Source organism: Parasteatoda tepidariorum, chromosome 4 (genome assembly GCF_982258835.1).
Source record: "Parasteatoda tepidariorum strain Cologne lab strain chromosome 4, Ptep-v5.0, whole genome shotgun sequence".
Classification (NCBI taxonomy): domain Eukaryota; kingdom Metazoa; phylum Arthropoda; class Arachnida; order Araneae; family Theridiidae; genus Parasteatoda; species Parasteatoda tepidariorum.
The window spans coordinates 55,317,693-55,339,700 of record NC_141758.1 but is presented as its reverse complement, the minus strand read 5'-3'; the positions used below and the strand labels follow the sequence as shown (position 1 = coordinate 55,339,700).

The window sequence follows — 22,008 nt, the reverse complement described above, 5'->3', positions numbered from 1 at the left end:
TTTTATTTGGAAAATATCGTCGAAGTTATGAAACAAAACAATTTTTTTCTTCTAAAATTTTCAACTTTACTTGATTTTATTCTATTAATGTCTAAATTTCAGAAAATGAGAAGCAAATTTTTCGCCCCCTTACTTTTATTTCAGAAGAAAATAAAGCTTTCTATTTGGAAAATAGATTCAAAGATGACATATTTTTTTTTTAGTTACCAATTTTTATTATTTTTGAGCACTTTGAAATTTCAGAAGGGGCGAAAAACTATGTTCGCCCCCTCATTACTATTTCGGTAGAAAATAGAGTAAAAGTTGGAAATAAGATACTTTTTCTACTTTTACTTTACTTTTTCAAAAGTCAAAAAACATATTAATCGCCCATAACAGAATAACTTGATGTATAATCTTCAAAGCTGAAAAAGAATAGCTTTTTTTTCCCTCTAAAATTACCTATTTTACTAGACTTCGTCTTGGCGAATAACTAAATATAAGAAGAGGCAAGGCACGTAAATGTTAGAGGAATATAAAGTTTTCTATTTCAAAAATAGCTTCAAAATTGAAAAAAATCTTTCTTTTTTAAATTACTGATTTTACTTGACTTTATTTTTGTGAGTGTCTAAATTTCAGGAGGGGTGAAACGCATCGTTTGCCCCATCATCTAAATTTTAGAGGGGCCCACTGCCACTGAGTTTGACGCAATCAACTACATGCAGCTGTGGCCTTTCCCCTTCTCTGCAAAGCGTGTTTGTTCTTTTAAGAAAGGGAAATAATTTGTGAAAAGGTGTTTTACCGTTTTTTACCCTTCCCTTTATATTATAGTAGGTACGTAATTACAAAAAAGAAAATTTTCATCAACACTATCTTAACACAATTTCTTTCCTACATATATATAATTAGAATGCTTTATTTTGAAAAAAAAAACATGATGTGGTCTCTTCATATAAGGCCCCCTTGACCGTCGGGGCCCCGGGGCGGTGCCCCGGCTGCCCCGGCGTAGTTACGGCCCTGATGGGAAGGCGATCGCATCTGGCACGGAATGTTGATGACCTCGTTCGACAATTGGATCGAATTTGGCAGGAAATACCACAAGAGACCATCCGGGAGCTTTATCGGTCTATGCTACGCCGTGTGTGTATCGCCTATGCCACACCTTATTGAACTTGTTACTGTAACTCTGCAATAAATTATGCAATTGTTCTGAAATTTTAATCATTTACTATTCTGTACATTGTCTTCCTATCAACCAATTTTCGTTTCAATCGGACAACTCCTTCTTGGTGCTACGATTTTTTTGTTATAGAGTGTACTTTTAATGTTAGTTAAATAAAGAAACAAAGTTCAATCACAAAAAAATTTTTAGAATCTGATTGGTACAAATCCTTCGTGGGCCCGTTAACGTACGCGATGAGAGTGCTTTTGTGGCCGAGCGTTAATACGAATTCTCGGTAATAATACGGATGCTATGTCTGATTTTCGGAAGAATTGGTGCGAAATCGGTCAAGTTGTTCCTGAGAAATCGAATTTTAAATATTTGACTTTTTTAAAATTCGATTTCACTGGAACTATAAAGTGCGTTTTTGTTACTTTAATAAATGCAGTAACTTAACTACAAAGAAATGAAATTTTTCCGAACACTTATCTTTCTATATTAAGAAATCGTAGGGACGGCCCAGTTGTTTTAGATGTTTGACTTAACGTTATATTTTGATTTGCTGTGCAAATAATGTAAAACTAAGAAACTTGGAATTAAGAATGATTGTAGAAAAATGCACTAGAAATACGATGGAATAAAAAAAATACAAAATTCTACTGGCGGTAGGAATACAACTACAGAAATTTTTGCATGCTAAAAGGGCCTGGGTACAGGGTGCTTTTACTTTTCTTCAAAATTCCAATGTGTTTGAAAGTTATTGCAATTTACTGTGCTTTTACAAAAAGAATTTTTTCTCATCTTTTTTTTCTGCCTTACATTAGATTTTGTTTCACTACGAGCAAAAACTATAAGATTTAAAATTTTGAAATTACGGTGAGCTGTAGAAAAAAATACAAAGAGTACGACGGAATAAGAATATTTAACGTACAACAATAAGTTCGAGAAAACCGTTAAAGTTGTTGGAGAAAAATCTAGTCGATCACTACAACTACAGTTTTTTCTTCTTCAGATTTTTAGCTTTTAATATTTATTAGTGGGGGTGCCATCCCCTCTACAGAGGATCAAAATTGTGATGGCATGTCTTCGGATCATCCTCAGGGATGTTTCCCAGACCGTCGCCAATAGCCCATTCTACAGTTCTAGTGCGACGTAAATGAACAAGAACTTTAATATTTACTATCTATTGGATTAGGCACTTAATAACTCTGAAACAAGAAACTAAGAAAAAGAAAATTACTTATTTAAGCTTTATTACTTATTTATGAATTTTCAAAATGAAGTATTTAATAGTTATTAAAATAATGAGTATCAATGAATCTCCTAATTTTTTTTCTTCCTATGACCACCTTGAGAAAGACTTTTTGTCAAGATAGGCATCTGAAGGGCAGATTTGTTCACCACTCATTCAGGGGCACCATATTAGGTGGGCCGACGTTGCTCCCACAATAAGGTCAGATAGTACAGAGAATGTAAGAACATCCATGCCCTGCCCGGGATTCGAACCCAGAACCTTTCTGATGCAAGGACAGTTCCCTGACCCCTACACAGGCCGATCAGCTGAATCTTCTAAGTAATTACAGACCAATTTTTTTGTCGGTTGGGCTTTGATAAATGAAGGTACCTTGGTGATTCTTTGATCATGGGACAATCTTGGAAGGGTTTATAAACGCGCTAAAATATATATTTTTCGTACAGGGATGTAGGGTCTAAAATGACGTGGAATGTATGGAAAAAAAAACACCAGGGGTGAAAAAAAATGCGTTTATTTACAAAATCAACGTAAAGTGCTTCTAAAATTATATCATAGATACATAATGAATAGGAAAATAAATAAATAATTAAAAAAATATGAATTTTCTATCCTTTTAAATTTGTCTTCGAAATAGAAATTTTGGAGACCTTCGGTTTCTGTTTTATCATATATATGTCATTGATAAGAAGATAGCAAATATTTTTCGCGGCCCCAAGAAACCTTGATATAAATCAAATTATAGAACTAGAGAAAATGCTTTCTTTAAGCATTTTTAAGTAGCTGTTTAGAAAAAAGTGGTTTTTTGGAATAAAATCAGGTAAGGATCTTTTTATGGGTGAAAATCTAGTGATTAGTCTTTCTGAGAGCATCAACGTAAGCGAATATTGAAAGGAAATAAAATCAAGCAAATGCTTCTGCTCTGGAGAGTCTTGATCAATGGTCGACAACGTTTTTTTTAAGTGGTTCATTTTTTGCACAAAAGAATTTTCGGTAGCTGTGGTGGCTCAGGAGGAAGAACGTTCGCCTCGGTGATCCGGATTCGAATCCCATCGGCGGCTGGTTGATACGATTTCTACTTCTGGCTTGCACCGATTACAGTGCTGACTAAAAATATCTTCTGTGGTAGACGGATCATGAGTTGGTATACCCTTGCCGTTAGTATAACCGTGGGAAATTTTCGTGGTTTCCCTCTCCATGCAATGCAAATGCGGGTTAGTTAAATCAAAAAGTCCTCTGCGAAAGCGGGTTTGTCTCAATGCTTGACCCAGGAGCTCCCTTGTCTTTTGGGTTGGGTTCAAAAGGCTATGAAGTTGAACATTGGAGGTCGTAAATTCAGAATCGGGTCGGCTGTTAAACACCGGTTATAAAGAAAAAGAAAGTTATTTTTTTCTGGTGGGTTACATCATTTCTATTTTAGATTATACATTATCTTTAAAAGCAGAATTAAAAAACATTATACTGGTAGCATAGTCCTATATTTTCCCAGTGGATCACTTGGTGACCCACGGGTCATAAGTTTCCGACCATTGGTCTACATTATATTCCTGAAAGGATTAGCAGGATCTTAAATATTTTAGGAATTACAAGCTCCTGAACAACCTGTTTTTTAAAACTTTCAATATTTTTTAAGTCTTAATCCGACGAAACAAAAATAGGGATTTCAATAATTTTTTATTTTAGCCAACAGTCAAGAGTTAAAAAATAGAGAAATTTTAATTTCGTGTTTAATATTATTTCGATTGATCATTAAATTGAACCAAGTGTAACAAGTATGAAATTCTTTTTCAAGATTTTGTTTTTAATTTTGACTGGGATAATCTAAAATTAAAAAAATATTTAGCTAATGCAATAGCGTAGTCTCTTTTTTTATTATAATTTTTTTATAATTTATAATTTTGACTGAAATAATCTAAAATTAAGAAAAAATTTAGCTAATGCAAAAGCGTAGTCTCTTTTTTCAAAATTTATTTACTTTTTTTTTTTTACTTAATCCTCTAATTCATTATATTCAATTATCATTATTCAATTTTCTTTTTCATTTATTTGAAATTTTTGTTTCTAAAATTTAATTACGACAAAATTTACTTCATTAGTTGGGAGCGGCTCTTAAACAATTACTTTTCTTTTAAATTCAGAATTTATCTTTTGCATGAAGATTAGATCTTTTGTATGAAGGTGGATAGATTTTAAATTCATGACACCGTTTTATTGTTAATTTTCTTAAGAAAATATTTTTAATTACATTTTATTGCATTGTATGCATGCTCTTCGCAAAAAAGATGAACGGTTTACAAACTATGAAGTTGATAAACAAAATCAGCATTGATTTCACACTGAAATATTCCAAGAACAGAGTTTCAAACAGCCCACAGCGACTAGACTAAATAATTCGATAGATTTCCATCAAGAAACAAACTTGACCTTCTTATGGTTTGATTCCATAATGTCCTTCATCTATGGCCACTCCCAATGAGAAAACCTGAACTAAATTAGTTTAAATTGAGTTTATTTCTAATACATATTCGCATTAATTTGAATCATATATGGAAGGTCATTTCTGTTGACCACTGACCGGTATTTAGAGACATGTTTAATGAGAGTACGTGGCACTTTTTAGTTATCTTCCAAAGGAAGAGTTTCTCGTTAATAACGACTAACTTAACAAGATGATTCATCTGGTAAGAGAAAAATTTTATTTTTATGAACTAAAAACTAAAGTAACTTTTAAAACTGATCTAATCATAGAAATAAAATAAAAAATTTGATAAATAAAAATTCATCCATAATTTTTTTTTATTTTTTGGTTTTTAGTCTTTTTTTTTGCGCCATTTCTGTTTTAATGCTATATCCATACTAATCTATTTTTATTTCAGATGTTTGCTTCTTATAGATACTTGCTTCTCGTTTGTTCTGTTATGACGAAGTCTCAAAAGATGCTCAAAAATGATATTCCGTTTGCCATCGTTAGTGGCCACATAATTTTGTTATTAAATAAATCTGATATTGGTGAGAATTGTAATGTTCCCACTTTGAAAGTGACAGATTTTTTAAACAAAAGCAAAGGAATTTAGAACTATATCGTTTAGCCGGTTTGTAGTCATTCTTACAATCGAATTAAAATGGCGCTTTTATAATCTTCATATAAATAAAAAAATATATAATTCATTCACAATATAACGCTTTAAAAATCTACATCTTGATAAAAAAAAAATGAAGAATTCAATCGCAATATAATCCTTTTCAGTTTACATTATGTCCTAGAAATTATTATTATGTTGTTAAATACAGGCATTACTTTATTTTCTTAGCTTTATATTTGCAAATAAATGTATAGTATTCGTTCGCCATAAATTGTTTTTTCATCAGAGAGCAAATATGAATAGGCATAATATAAAACAAATATTAGAATTATGTAAAAGAAATGTTTGAATCCCTATATTACATAAGTATTGAGTAGTTTATAGTCCAAAACAATTTTTTTATTGTTGACGGCTCATTTTTACTGAGCAGATGACGACGTTGTATGGTTCTTAATTTACAAATGAAATCCGGATTTTCATTCCATTTGAATGCTATCTTTCCGGCAGCAGAGATTTTCCAGCATGGCAGCGAGCTCTGCACATTAACCCTTTGACGCAGACTTTTGATTAAACGTATTTTCCATACTTTTTGCATTATTTTATGTTAATTTAAGTCAAAATAAGCGAAAAATATTTATTTTGAAAATGCCACGCATTATTACAAACAATAGCTCCCACGCCATTAGTTGGCGTGTGCTCCAGTGTTTTTCAATTTTAGTGTTTTAATAATTTATGATTATGAAATACAACATCAAACATTGATGTCTTTTTCTGCGTTAAAGGTAAAATCGTCCTAACACATCTTACTTCCAAACATTATTTTTTTCAAATCTGCACTTATTTGCAGTTATTTAGATAGAGAAGAAACAGTTATTTATCATTGAAATTTCTACTACTCAGAAAATTTTTTGATACTCTTTTTGAATACGAACGCAAAAAAATTTTCAACTACACTTTTATTTTTGTTTTTATATTTCAGAACGAATATATTTCTGAATCTAACTGAAATTTTTAGTTACTGTTAGACTTTTGTTTTATAATTACCAAAAATCTATTTTAGCTCGTAATTAGAATATATATATATATAAAAATAAAAGCGACACCGACATCCCAACTGTGTTAAATGACTTGAATGACATTTGAAGTTTATTTTTAATTTATGTATTCTTTTATTTTTTAACAGCAAACAAACAGAAAGAGAAAGTTTTTGAGACCCCTCTTTTAAAGCATTTCTAATTGCGATATAGCTGAATTGCGATAACTCGAAGTTAAGTGGAATAGTTTTTTTTTTCTTTCCCTGTTGCCCGATTACAGGCTAAATTTAAATGGTATTTATTCATTTTTTAAAATAATATTGTATAAAATTACATTTAAATTTAAACAACATAACGTTTTTATGTAATAGGTTCTTTGATTTTAAAATTTAGCTACTCGTTTTTTAGATTAAGCTGAATTTTCATAAAAATAATTGCTGTCTGATTTTGTTACGGTCGCAGAAAAATTTTGGATTGTGAAGATTCATTGGTTGCATATTCACTCTTTAAATTTTTCTAACAGGGTCATTAGCATAAAATTAATAGAACTTAAATTGTATTTTTTAGCCACAAAATATTTTTTTTTTGTTTCTCTAAAAGTGGTGCTTCTTTAAATGAATTCTATGATATTACTTAATTGCACAACATTTTATGTTAAACATATTTAAAAGCTAATCTAACTTCTAACCGTTTTTTTAATAAATTATTATTTGATAAATTATTATTTCAATAATTTTTTAATATTTTTTTATAAGTTTATTTATAATAATAAACTTTTATACATGACTACGTCTAGTCAACGTATGCAATTGAAATACTGAATGTAAAAATTGCCAAATAATATTAGGAGTTAACTTTTTACACTATTTCTAAATTATCTCTCTTGAAAAAAACATTTAATGCATTTTTACAGTAACCAGAATTTTAAAACAAGTTTTTGAGTGAAGTTGCTATGGTAGCATATCAAAATGTTTAGGCTTAAATTTTTATTTCAATGGAATAGAGAACTAAAACTTTGAAACCAAATATTTATTAATATAACAAAAATCAGATCTTAATTTAATGCTTTTAATTTTGATGTACCTTCCATAAACTCTTTTATTGCTTAATTTTGTTAAATTTTTTTTTCATCGCTAAAAAAATTATTACGTGGCATCCACGGATGTTGTTGAACTAAGCGAGCAGCAAGTTATATGTTCTCTTCGATTTTTAAAACTATTCAAGATTCCAAAAGAGTTGTTTGGTTTCAGTGTTAACAAGATAACTTATTTGGAAAGAAGTAATGTTTTATTTTAAGAACTAAAGGTGAAACATCTTAGAAACAGTTGTTGTTGTGTTGGAACATTCGAAGAGCTTCGATGGAAAAAAAAAAGAAAAGAGAAAGAGAGAGATACAAAATTTAGTTATCAAGAGTACTTATGCTTAGCTGTATACACATAAACAAAAACAATCTTTGCAATCAAAATACTTTTTATTTAAATGCTCTACTGTAAATCTAATGGAGAAAAAAAATACACAAAATAAAAGCATTATAATAACAAAAAATAAAATTTAAAAGAAATTTAAAGGTTTTGTAATAACAAACAAATTGTGATCGATTTATTTTGTATTTAAAAATCTTAAAGATAGCGTGAAATTAAGATAGCGTGTTTGCTATTGCAACTTAAATTAAAATAGCGTTTATGCTTTGTTGATTTCTAACCTTAACCTTGGAATGTTATTTTACCTCAGGACGAGTGCCAAGAAATTATTCTAAATGACTTGATGCGTCTTAATTATAATTCCTACACAAGCTCTTTTCAAGTCAGCCTTAAATAAATAATATTGAAAACAATAATTATTTTAAAAGTTCTCTTGTCTTTGAAATAATATTCATGAAAACAGTCCTTAAAACTGGGTTAGGTGGGATGATTTGACTAACTAAAACAGCCTTGTTGTAGTTAAAATTTCTTTTTTCGTCCTTTGTCTGTAACTTCATTTTGGAACGTCGTATTCTTTTAACATGTATTGATGACCAGGTGGTCACTATGTGAAGTAAAGTGGCCCTGAAATGTTTATTATTTGTAGATCAATTTTCTTTATGTTAAAATTTTTCAGTATAGATATGTTTCTAAGGGACTTTTTTACAAATGTTTAACACGAAAAACAAAAAGAAATATTCACAAACAAAGAAATTCTTCAAATATGTAGATCTAACTTTTAATCTCCAAATATCGGTTTCTAAGTTTACTTTACTAGGTTTACGTTTACTTTAATAAATTATGTTTACTTTACTAAGTTACGTTTAATAAGTTACCTTAGAAAAAAAAGTATATGGTTTAGTTTAAAATTGACCGCCTAATCCAACCTGACCCAAATTCATAGAATTTTATTCTTTCTCTTAAAAAAAACTTACGAATGGAATTTAATCTTTACTTTTAAACTTAAATGCAGCTTCCAAGAGTGTTTTTGATGGTATAGATAGAAAATATTATGAAGTAAACAAGTAGAGGGAAAGGACTGAAATGGGGAAATTTCTTGAAATGGAATACTTTGTACGCAATGGAATTGGAACACCTGTATTTTATTTACTAGCAACTCTAAAAATATTAGTTATTTGTTTAAATAATAACACGTATATTTTTTCTCTCCCTAAAGAGAAAAAATGTGCTGTAAAAAATATGCGTGAATCCTATAAAAGAGAATTTATAAAGGATTACGAATTTTACATTACTGCTATGCATCAATGAATAATTCAAAAAAATGCATGTAATTTTATTCAAAAACAAAACCATTCCGAAAACGTTAAATTTAGAAAATCTGATGTTCAAATACATAGAAAAATCGTATGCTAATTTTAAATACGAAATACGGAAATCGTTCATTTTAAAACGAAAAAAACTCACTTTAAATATGAAAATCGTTTGCACTCTAGAAATATTCTTTAAAAAGATGCATCAAGCATTATATTACATAAATAGATTGTAAATTAATTGTGGTGCGTAGATTAAATTAATTGTGATATGTAATTAATTGTGTCATATTTTTCAGATAAAAAAATTTTTTGAAGTGAAAAAAATAATACAATATTTTTAAACAAATGATTTTAAAACAGCAAATTTTTTGAATTACCAATTTTAAACCTTGTTTCTAGCCAAATTAAGACATAAAAAGACTATTTTCAACAGTAAATGTTAAAAGTGAAATTTATGTATTAAAGTAAAATTTAGCATACTTCTGGTATATGATATATGAAGATTTTTTTCGGGTGACAATTGTTAAAATAAAAATCCAATTTAATATATTTTGGACTCTTTAGGCGAGACAATTGCTAAAAAATATTTACTCTAACGTAATTTTATAAATGATATCTTTTTCATAAAGCGAGTCTTAAAAAATGAAAGTTAAATTTAGCATATTGTAGTTCAATTTAAATTTATTCAATAACTATTTACATTTCATTTTTGTGTTTTATTTTATGTATTTTTATTTATATTTTTAGGTATCTACCCTCTGGGTAGTTGCTATAGCGATCCAAACGTGCCTGTGTAGACCAAGTACATCGTTAGAAAATGAAGTAAGTTTGAAGGAGTTACAATTAGAGTTTTACTTTTGTTTATTGTAATTTTTGTTTTATATACAGGACACTGAGACCCTGGGCAGCAGCACAGGTTTATTTGAGGCCTATACAAACACACATTTTTCAAAAATTGTTTTAAATTAGCAGCCTTTGAAGAGTTAGAATATCTAACTGTAATTAAATATTCTAATTTCTTAACCCCTCCTCCAATCCTAACACCTTAATTAATTTTAAGCAAAATATTAACCAAAGTGTAACCGTCTAACTGTTGGCCACGGGTTTGCTAGAGTGGAAGTACTTCGATTTAAATTTTTATTTCCAAAAGATGTATGTGATATTGTCAAAATTCATTATGTATTGAATTTTAGTAATGATATGAAATCTGTCCAGCAGCCATTAAATCACATAAACCACTATAAATAAGAGTTCGGAACATTTCAGCATAGTAAGCAACTGAAATACACTGGTTATCATAAATTAAGGAAAATTCACAAAAATCGCGATAACTCAAGAAATTACACATGGAATTTTATGAAACTTACCCACAATATACAACACATAGTAAGGTATTAAACAACATAAAAAGAAATTATCAGACATTAATAGTAGTATAGAAATTAGCACATGTATAAAATAAACAAATTGGAAGTATCGGTTTGCAATAGAAAAAGTACCTTTAATATGGAATATGATTGCCTCTAGAAGCAATACAGCACAAACAGCGATGTGTGATGCTTTCAATTATGCGGTCTATCAGTTCAATAGGAAGTGAGAGCCATTGCTCTTGTAAAGCAGTTGCAAGCGTGGCAAGGGTCTGAGGGGGCGGATTGATGGCAGATACACGCCTCCCTAGAGCATCCCAAACGTGCTCGATAGGATTCAAGTCCGGGGATCGAGCTGGCCACTCCATGCGAGTAATTGTTTCCTGTTGAAGATAATCATCAACAATGCGAGCTCTGTGTGGTCTTGCATTATCGTCCTGTAACAGGAAGCAATCACCAATTGCCCCGGCATATGGGCGCACATAAGCATCAAGGATGTTGTCTCGATAAACCTGAGCATTCACGGTTCCCCTTGGAAAGACATGGAGGTATGTGCGCCCTCCTAAGGATATGCCTCCCCAAACACAGACACTGCCTCTTCCGTATGCATCTCTTTCACGGATGTTTGATGGATGATAACGGGTCCCAGGTTCTCTCCATATCAAATAACGTCTACTGTCACTTTCTAGACTAAACCTGGACTCATCCGTAAAGAGAACAGGCCTCCATTGATCTGACGTCCAGTGGACATGTTGTCGGGCCCACTGCAAACGGTCTCTCCTATGGCGTGATGTGAGCGGCACGCAAATGGCTGGTCGTCTCGCATACAGACCACCTTCGTGGAGCCTTCTGCGCACAGTTGACGTTGACACCAACCTTCCGGTGGCTGCAGCAAGAGAGGATCTAAGATGTGTCGGAGTAGCGGTTCTATTCCTGCGTGCACTTAATGTCAAATATCGGTCATCGGCACTGGTCGTAACAGTTGTCCGTCCTTGACTGAACCTCCTAGATGCCGAATCTGTGGTTTGAAATTGCCTCCAAAGTCTATGAACCACAGATGGACTCACATTTAGCCATCTGGCCACTTCTGATTGACTCTGCCCTGCCTCTAGTCTCCCGATGGCTCTCCATCGTAGTTCTTCAGGCAAATGATGCCTAGAGGTCATTATTACGAATTGGCTATCTCAGATTTTCAATGTCGCAATCACAGTAAAATTTGTGTGCTTTCTCTCAAACTTGGACTTTTATGCTCCAGGCAGATGACGTAAGCCGAGTGCAGCGCCACTAATTTGCATATTGCAATTTTACTCAGCTACTCTTAGTGGACAACATATGCAAATTTTGCACGGTTTGGCTTACTTTTGAAAGAGTTATCGCTATTTTTGTGATTTTTCCTTAATTTATGATAACCAGTGTATTAAAATTATTTCCATTTCTGCCGTGATATAAGATAGAAAACTCATCCCAATGCTCCCTTACGTACTGTACTACTTCTTCACTCACTTCTCGAGAAATAAATAAAAAAAATGAGATGAGATAATAAAATAAAATAAATAGAAAATGAAATAAAATAAATAAAAAATAAAATGAAATAAAATAGCAAAAAAATAAACTGAATTAATAAAATAAATTAAATTAAATAATAAAATAAAAAATGAATAAAAGCAATTAAAAAAATTAATAAATGGGTTAAAATTGGTACAGACAGTTATAGGAAACCATAATTATAATTACATCAGAAAAAGAATGTCATAGGACCCATCATCCTAACGTGAATCAGATTTCTAAGGGAAACTTTGAAGTCTGTGCCCACTTTGGGACTTTATGATTTATATCAATCTATTTTTCACATATCCAAAATATGCGATGTCTTTAGAGATAGAAACGAATTTTAACCAATGCCAAATTAATATAATAAATAAAACTAGTGCAAATGAATTATATCGAGCAATAAAAGATCCATTTACAGCGCAATGAAAAAAGTAATAATAGTTAAGAACCGAACAGTGTCAACTTAAAGAAAAAAAAAACTTTTCAACTCATATGTAGTTGGAAACGCCTATGTAACAGTTGCGGTTTCAATTGTGAATGACCTATTGGATTGTAGGCAGTTTAATAAGGTTCGCGTGCTTCAATTATCAAAAGTCGTTAATAGACAAGTTTTATTCCGTTTCCTTTTTAAATCTAAGTTTGATTGTAGGAAGGTAAGGCAAATGTATTTATCTCGAGGTCAAGTGATCAAGGCTGGATTAGAAATATTACAAGAGGAAAAGTCAAATGATTTATTAATTGCCAAAATTTTGAAAAGAAAAATTAAATTATTTTAAAGAGTTGCGTAATGAAAAGTTACGAATCCTGTTTTTAATTTTTCGGAAATTCAAAATAGGTGGTAAAAATGCAATTATTACCCAGAACAACTAAAGTGAAATTAATTCAAATTATTTTGGTAAGTTTCGTTGGTTTTTGGTCGTTTACGTTTTCGTTCTGATAATAGGTGCGCTCTCTTAAAAATAATTGTTTGCAGAAATTTATCAGAAAATGACTCAACTTTTGATGATTAAAAAGTTATGTAAACTGATATATACAAAATTGTAAACGCTTGGAAGGAATTTAACTCTGTATGATACTTTTCATGATACGATATCTAATATTTATTACTGATCGCTCGATTTTTATTTTTAATTGTGATATTAATGATCCTATTATCTCAAAAACAAAATTACGGCACAAAGTTATTCCCAATCTTTTTCTAAAATTTTTAAACTATTGATTGTTGAAGCCAAATAATAAATGAAAATTTTAAATTCACTTGAATTTAAAATTGTTGTTAATAAATCTTAGTTATCTCTGTAATTTTTTAAACTTGAAAGAAAATTGAACTGTTCTTGTAATTTAAAAGAAATACTAATATTTTTATCTCTCCTTTTTTATTACCTTTCTCTTCACCTCAAATTTTCTTTTGTCCCGCAGTGGACTGATCGTTAAGACACGGTTCCCAGCAGATTACCGAAGTCAAGCATCACTGACTGCGGTCAGTGTGCGGGTGGGTGACCACTTGGATCAGTGTGCGTAGGGACCGAGGGTGTGCGGTATTGGTCCTCGTTAAACTGTTCTACCATAAAAGGCTCCACTTCGCGTGCAGGTCGTCGGGCTACCGAAGCGGGGATGCCATCACCTCCGCAGAGAATCAAAATTGTGATGACATGTCTTCGGATCATCCTCAGGGATGTTTCCCAGACCGTCGCCAATAGCCCATTGTGAAGCTCTAGTGCGACGTAAATGAACAAAAACAACGAATTTGATTTTAAATTATGATATAAATACTCCTAATTAATCAAAAAACAAAATTGTAGTACAAAATTTTTTCAATCTTAAAAAACCAAAATTTTTATTAAAAATTAAAAATTGTTGAAACCAAATAAGAAAGAAGAGAATTTAAAATCTTTGTGAATGAGTGTTAATTGTCTTGAAATACATAAATTTAATCTAACTCTTAATACATATTTTTAAAGATAAATGAATTGATGATTTAAAGTTTTTTTAAATTTTTTTAGCACCACACATTTGTAAAATTATTTTTTTAAGTCCTTTTTAAAACATTTTTCATACAGGGTGTTTCATTATCATAAGCTGTTTCGTAATCACTGCTATTAATTAGTCGAGAAGGATTTTTTTAAAAAATAAATGTTTTAAAAATCCTTTTCAACAATAAAATGCTCATTATGGTTCGAAAATTATTATTTAAATAAATTGTTGTTGTTGACGTATGCCTGTTTAGGTAGAAGGGATGCGATTGTTCTTGTTTTCCAGTAGCGCCATCTATGGCCAAGAATTCGACTTCTATCACATCATACGTCTCACCCATTTATAGGGCGGATCCATTCATACATCCATTCATTCATTCACAGATCGTAATTTTGACCTGAATCAGAGAACGATCGATCTCCAATCCAGTACCCCCAGAGGTATTGATTTGTTATGGGAACACGGAGGACTTTTGCGACTCGACAGATTTAACGTGCATCAGTCACTTTACTACACGGGGAGTCTTCGATCGGCGGGGTTTGAACCATAGAGTTGGAACCCACGAACTCTCGGACATGCACCAGTTCTCCACCGATCAGAAACTTTCAACAAAATTTCTTCAATTAAGGAAGGCGGAATTGAAAATACATCGTAGAACCAGTTTAATTGTAGAATAAATTTAAATGTTTTTGAAATAGTCTTTTTTTTTTTTTTTAACTACAATCAATTCTTCCTTGTTAAGACATTAATTTGCTATTCCGAACGTATATATTTTTAAATCAATTTTAGCAAGGAGTATAAAAATACATATTAAGGTCTTATTACGGAAACAACTTGTATATAAATCTAAATTGTGAAAGGTTGAAAGATTTATTCGAATTTACTCATCTTTAGCATAAAGATATAAATGTTTTTTTTTTCTTCAGGAAAGCAAGTTTGGATACAAGTATAAAGTCTCTCACTCTCCAGGAGCTTCTAATGTTCACCTTAGCTTTGGTAAAAGCAAGCTTGATCAGACGTCTTACAACATTCCTGAGAGAGATAGCAGGACATACCAGTATGAACCAAGTTCACTATCAAAATCACACCAGCCTACGCATTTAAGCCCAGCCAGCTATTTTGCAGATGGTGGTCATCACGGAAGACCAGATTCAATTAGCAGAGGACCAGGTCAAATTTATGCTTCACCTTACGATTCCGACAGGAAACAGATATCTGGTGATTATTCTATTAACGGTGAAACTCATGAACCGAAGCATTATCAATCAGTTCCTGAAAGCTACACACCCAGCTTTCATTCTGGATCTGGGGTAAATGAACCTCCTAAATCTCATTATTCAAGCCATGACCTCAACGCACCTCTTCACACTTCAAATCCAACTATAGCTAGCGGATCCTCTTATCCAGTTCCAACTTCCCAAAATCATATTGATGTACCCGTGCATTCTCCAAATCCGCATTATTCCGTTCAAGCATCCAATCCTGTTCATCATCCTCAACAGGAAAGAATAGCACCAGAGGAGATTGGAAGCTATGCTCAACATCCTCCACAACCTATTCCTATTGCGCAACATAGCGTCGATGTTCAGCCATATGCACAAGATCCAAATTTAGCCATACCGCCATCTCACCCAATACCAGTTTCACAACATGATATTAATGTTCCCTCTTACTCACATGATCCAATTCAATCGCCACCAGTTGGTGCCAAATATGCGATTATTCCATCCGGACCTCCTTACACTAAGGATACATTTACAGCTGATATTATTCACGGACCACAAACTGGAGAAGCAAGTCCTGTTTTAGTAGCACCTGTATACGAAACAAACAAACCGGCACCAGTTTCACACTCTATCTTGTTACCTTATGGCCCGTCTGCTCCCCACCCCGTCTCAGAAAGCTCGCCAAGTGGCAATATTCCATTACCTTACCCTGATAGCCACATTAATACCTTAACTCCCACTTCCCATTCATCTCAAATTTTGCTTCCAGCTTCTGTTGACTCAATCGATACTGTTGGAATTAAAACCATTCCTTCTCCAAATAGTCATTTTCAACCCCAAGAAAAAATAGAAGATTTAACTCCTATTTCACATTCAACTCAGCTTCTCATTCCTTCTCCCGCTCTTCCATCAAACCCTACTTTGATAAATGTAGACAATCATCATCTTCCTTCTCCAGAGAATATTGCTTCTCTGCCCCCATTATCTCATTCTTCGCAAATTATCCTTCCTATTGCAGTACCTCAGGTTAATCAAGACGGAATCAAAACTGTTTCTTCAGGTTTCATTGCAGAAAATGCTCCGATCCCACCCCAAGAAAAAATTGATAACTTAGCTCCTTTTTCACATTCAACTCGGCTACTGATACCAGTCTCAGAAAAAACTGCTCCTGTTGAGACCTTTCATTCTGTAGATCAAACGGTATCTGGTTTAGTACCAATAGCTCCTCCTTCGCATGCTACCAAGCTTTTGATTCCTTCTGATATATATCTTCCCCAAACGCCTGGTGTCTCAGAACCTGTGTCAGTGCATACTTTTACAGAAAATGGTCATGTAAATAATCCAGAGTTTTCCCTTAGTCCGTTCCCGCCACATCCAGTTGGCTTATTTTCTGAAACAGGGCCGAATCATTTTGAATCTTCTCCTGATCTTTCCCCAGCATCGCATTCTTTCAGGTTGAATGTACCTCAATTAACACCTGGTGTTTTGCCCGTGATTCCAGATGAAAAACCTGGAGAAAACTTTACTCCAATTGCAGTGGACACTCCAACGATTAAAACAGACAATAACATTCCACCAACCTCTCATTCTTTTAAATTAATTCTACCTGAACCATATGCTCTTCCTGATTTAACAGAATTAAGTGGTGGGAATGCAGACAAGGATGAAATCAAAGATGGATTGATTCCTATTGGAGCTGATGCCGTAACATTAGCTTGGCCTCCTACTCCAACTGAACAGAACGCTTTCGCACCACAAGTTCAGTATACTGAGCCAAATCCCCAAAATGAAAATTTCAAATCATCAGACGCATCCTTGTTGGCTGTGGAAGCCAAAAAACCAAGAAGGAAAGGAAGGAAAATAAGGAAACGTTCCTAAATCAGAATTATTTATTTTGTTTTATTCAATCTAAGTCAAAAGTAGAATGCATTGTTCTCATAGAGAAAACAATAACGTGATTTCTTTTGGAAATCTGTAACTCTTTTTAAAATATTAATCACATTCCAAACAATTGTGCTAATTTTTAAGATTACAGTTCTAAAAAAAACATTATAAGCAATTACCAGAAATTATTCTTTTGTGATTGGCTCCATAGGCATAATTAGCGTAGGAAGTGTTAATTTATTTCAATGTATTCCGTGTAGAAAAGATTCGTATTAATTTCTTCATCATTCTAATTATGAATTTAAATTTTAATTGCTATCGAAAGAATAATTTGTCCCGATATTAACTGATAATGCATTTTTTGTTAATTTATTTCAATTTATTTATCTTAAATTACTTGTTTGTTTGTTTGTTGTCTATTTTGTATGGAATCTAGAATATATATTGTTGAGAAGATATAATGCTGTATATTAAAAGAATGTTTTATACAATTTTTATCTTGAGAGTTTAAATGAAAGTATAAATGTATAATCTATGGTGTTATTTCTTAAACATTTCTTTAGTTCATAGCAAATAACAATAAATATTTTTAAAGAAATAATCATTCGTTAATTTAGTAATTTTTTCCCATTTAGCACTCATTACATACTTTGAAAAAAAAATTGTTCCTAATTAATATAGGGAACATGGAATTTATATCTTTTTTTAACTTAAACTCTTTTCCCCCAGTAAAAACTCTTGCATCTGGAAGAGTTAAATCTTATAATGAATATTTGCATTTTAAAATGTAGATATTTTTTTTTATCTAGTTAATAATAAATATAATATCGTATTTAGTTAGTTATAGATTAAATAATATTGAAAAAAAAATTTAGATTTTCATAACTAAATCTTTGCAGCAAACTATTCATTTAAAGAAAAGGAAAAAAAAAACATTTTTCAAAAGTTTTCGATGATCACTTTTACACATAAAATATGGTTTTTTCGATTCAAGTAATTTTATTAGAATGTGTAAGAGTAAAAATATTACGCATAATAAATAAATTAAAAAAATATAAACACAACTATGTTAAATATGCTTCTGATAATTTTACTATTTATCATCATACATATAATTAATTAATAGAGTTATGTTAATTACTTTCCTATGTTCTATGTTCAAGAAATATTGCGCTAAGAAATCGAAACAAGATAAAATTAAATAATTCAATGTGATACAAGTACCAAAAATTTTCCTTTTTTTTAAAGAAAAAATAACTATATTTAAATACGGCAGAAATTTTTTTTCACTCTATAATCTTTATAAATACTGCAAAATGTTTACATGTATGTATCTGCAATATGTATACAAATCAAATGTATGTATACAAATCTGCAATTCTGAACTGATCAGCACCAAATTTGCTAAAAATACGTTCAAAAGCGCGGTGAACTTAACTGTCTACCGACTACATCCGATAACTGGTTCACGCCCTACATCTCAAAGAATGAGTTTTCCATAAAATTTAGTAACGATTTTATATAAGGCGATATACTAACTTGCACCTCTAATCAATTAAATTTGTTTCATCCTTCTTTCTTCTGTATTATTTATCTAAGTTAGGCTATCATAAGTAAAATCAACGTTAATAATTTCACGATGATGACAAAGTATTAAAAAATATATATATTTATAAAAATACTAGGAGGCTCCGCCCCCTGCTCGCTAACGCTCGCCAACCCCCGAGAATTGCTACGCAATCCTATGTGGTTCACGACGTGAACCATGGCTCGCTGCGCTCGCTCGCCAATGAACACAATGTTCTAGCACAAAGACGTAGTATATTATCATCAAAGACATAGTATTTTATCATCAAAGACATAGTATTGTACTTATGTAGAAGAATTCTATCAATGTTCTTATTGGCTTTTAAAAAAGTATATGTTGAAAAAATCAAAACATTAGCTAAATGAGAAACATATTAGCAAAATAAATTATCAAATATTGCAGTTACTCACCTAAATTCAACTAAATGTGTATAATAAATTAGTTAATGCTAGAAATTCTGAAAGTTTTAGAAAAAAATTTTATCATTTAAAAATATAAACTTTAAACCCTAACTTTTCCTTGTGAGATAATAACTCTCAAAAAGTCTTTCATTTTCAAGAACACAAAAATTTGTTTTATCGCCAAATGAAATTTTTTTTGATGATCAGCATTATTGAAATCAATTTCTATATTAATTAACATTTGTGATAAAGTACATAACATTTTAGAACAAAATAAGGATGTTTTACATACAATAAATAAAAATGCATGGCTGTTAGCATTACCCGAGAAATACCACGTGGAGGTCGCCATGCTGCATTTCTAATCGGGGAGTTTTGATTTTGGCAGATATTATACTCTTCGACATCTACTGTTACATTTTGAACAGTTATTATTGCACTTGATCTCTGCAATCTACGTCTTCCATAACATTCCTCAACACTTTCTTGGGCTCTTCGAACACGTTTTCTTTCATTACGTTTAAAAGCCCTAGCAGCTTCACTAATATTCTGCATTTTAAAGCGTGAAAATTCAATGCATAAATAAACGCGAAATATAAAAAAATTCAATGCATTCAATACAAACACTTAGACGTTTTTTAGACGTTCAGGTAGCTCCCAGTAGAAAAATATCAATTCAACAGCGGCCTTTTAAAGCATTCTCACTTCAATTAATTAATTAATTCCTAATTGGGTACACTATCGCCTACGTCACAGGTCGTGTTATTCCTACTAAATTTAACTAGTAAACAGCATTTACTGCGAACCTGATTTCTAGCGACAAGTAAACATTAAACGAAATGTGTTGTTATGAGTCGCTACTCGTCAGGTTGGAAATGTATTAGTCTAGTTCCTTTTGAAATAATTTATTTTGTTGTTTTATCTAAGTTTATGAATTTAGTAAACATACTTATAACTCAGCTTATTAATTAAACTAAAAGGTAAATATTATTCCTAGTAAAATTTTCGGAGTGGAAGTAGTTGTGCTTTTTTCATATTATACCCAATTGGGTATAGTATAGCTTACGTCACAGGCTGTGTTATTCCTACTAAATTTAACCCATGAACGGCATTTTCTGCGAGCCTAACTTCAAGCCACAAATAAACAAACGAAGTGTTTGATCGTTTAAATAGCTGCTCGCCAGATTTTATTGCATTATAAAGAAAAGTAATTGATATTCGATTTTTGATTAATAATTGATTTATGTGGATAGTGGCATAGAATTTAGCATTGCGTCATAGTAAATGTTATTCCTACTAAGTGGAAGTAGTTGTGTTTTTTTTTATATTATACCCAATTGAGTTTAAATTAAATATTATCATGTTTTTAGGGCATGAATCTGAATTGAACAACCTGATAATGCTCACTCTGGTTGTTGTTTCCGTTTTTAAAAGCGCTATATGTTGAGCCACCTCATCTAGATTTCCCATGTGACATTTTTAGCAGCAATCATTGATCGATTTTCTAACGTTGCCATTCGGGGAGCTGTAATGAGGCTTTTTTTTGGTGCCGTGTAAGAGAAATATATATATAGATTAGCTACGTGTTTCTCCTACGATTTTTGCAAATTTTAATTACGCCTGCAAATTTAAATAATGAAAACTAAACAAGAACTATTAAAATAGACTAGAAGTTATTAGGAAATAGACTAGAAGACTACTGAGCTATGGAAAAATTTTGATAAATTGTGAATATCCTATTTTAAAGTATATTATATGTATAGTTAATCTTTCTTTCAGTGAGTTGAACTTTTAACTCAGATTATGGTACATTTAATATTATAAAGCCTCAAAAAAATAATAATAAGGAACACAAATGAAAAGAAATTAAAGGTAATGAATTGTCTCTTTAAAAATTATCTCAATAGAAAATATTAGAAACGTTTCACGTGCGAAATTAAAATAGGAATAGCTATATTACTCCTGTAAATGCAGTTTTGTAATGGATGTAGTTTGTGTGCAGGGAAACAAACTACAGTGTGTCTCGTTTAAAATTATATCATTTGAATGTGTTACAACAAAAACATAACTCACATTAAAGAAATAAAAAAAAGATCGATTTTCTCTTTAAAAATTATCTTAAAAGAAAATGTTAAAAACGTTTCGCGTGTGCATAAAAATAAGTCTAGCTATTTTACTACAGCTTTGTATTAAATGTAGTTTGTGTGAAGGGAAATGGACTTCAGTGTGTCTCGTTTAAAGATATATAATTTGACTGTGATAAAACAAACAAATAGCGCACACAAATGAAAAGAAATCAAAAAGTGATGGATTGTCTCTCCGTTTCCTTTACCAATTTTTTGGAAGAAAAAAAAATGCAAAAAATCAACATATTTATTATTTCATTAATAAATGCAAGTAACTAAAACAAAACTAAATACACAGGTTTTAAAATGAAATTTTACTTTTTCTTATGTGTAAAAAACATTTAATTTACCACCAGTTTACTGTTCCGAGTTATCTCGGGCAAATGAAAAAAGTTAAATATTAGTCTTTATATGATAATTTTTTAAAAAAAAGGGACAACACAAAAGTGATAGTTTCCAAACGCCAGTGAAGTGATGCGCCATTTTTGTAACTCTTTCTTTTCTATTTAAATTCAGCAACCATCGCATATACAATATCACACAAAACACGTGTGCAGTACAACAATCCAGCAACATAACTTGCAAACAAACTTAGCAAACTTCCAATCAGAGCAGATTATTATTGTTATTATTATTTTGCGTCCGGC

At 31.4% G+C, this 22,008-nt stretch overlaps 1 protein-coding gene across 1 annotated transcript; it reads left to right on the top strand.

Moving 5' to 3' along the window:
• Positions 1–4,941: 4,941 nt before the first annotated feature.
• Positions 4,942–17,844, top strand: LOC107442855 (uncharacterized). The gene is made up of 3 exons (XM_016056515.4): positions 4,942–5,074; positions 9,992–10,066; positions 15,063–17,844. The coding sequence occupies exons 1-3, from the start codon at positions 5,063–5,065 to the stop codon at positions 17,238–17,240; spliced, it is 2,265 nt and encodes a 754-aa protein (XP_015912001.1). The 5' UTR covers positions 4,942–5,062; the 3' UTR covers positions 17,241–17,844.
• Positions 17,845–22,008: the final 4,164 nt, after the last annotated feature.

Bases quoted from the DNA above. Each gene is read 5' to 3' on its own strand.
- LOC107442855 (XM_016056515.4), top strand. The intron at 10,067-15,062 runs GTAAGTTTGAAG...TTTTTTCTTCAG, and splicing joins GTACATCGTTAGAAAATGAA to GAAAGCAAGTTTGGATACAA.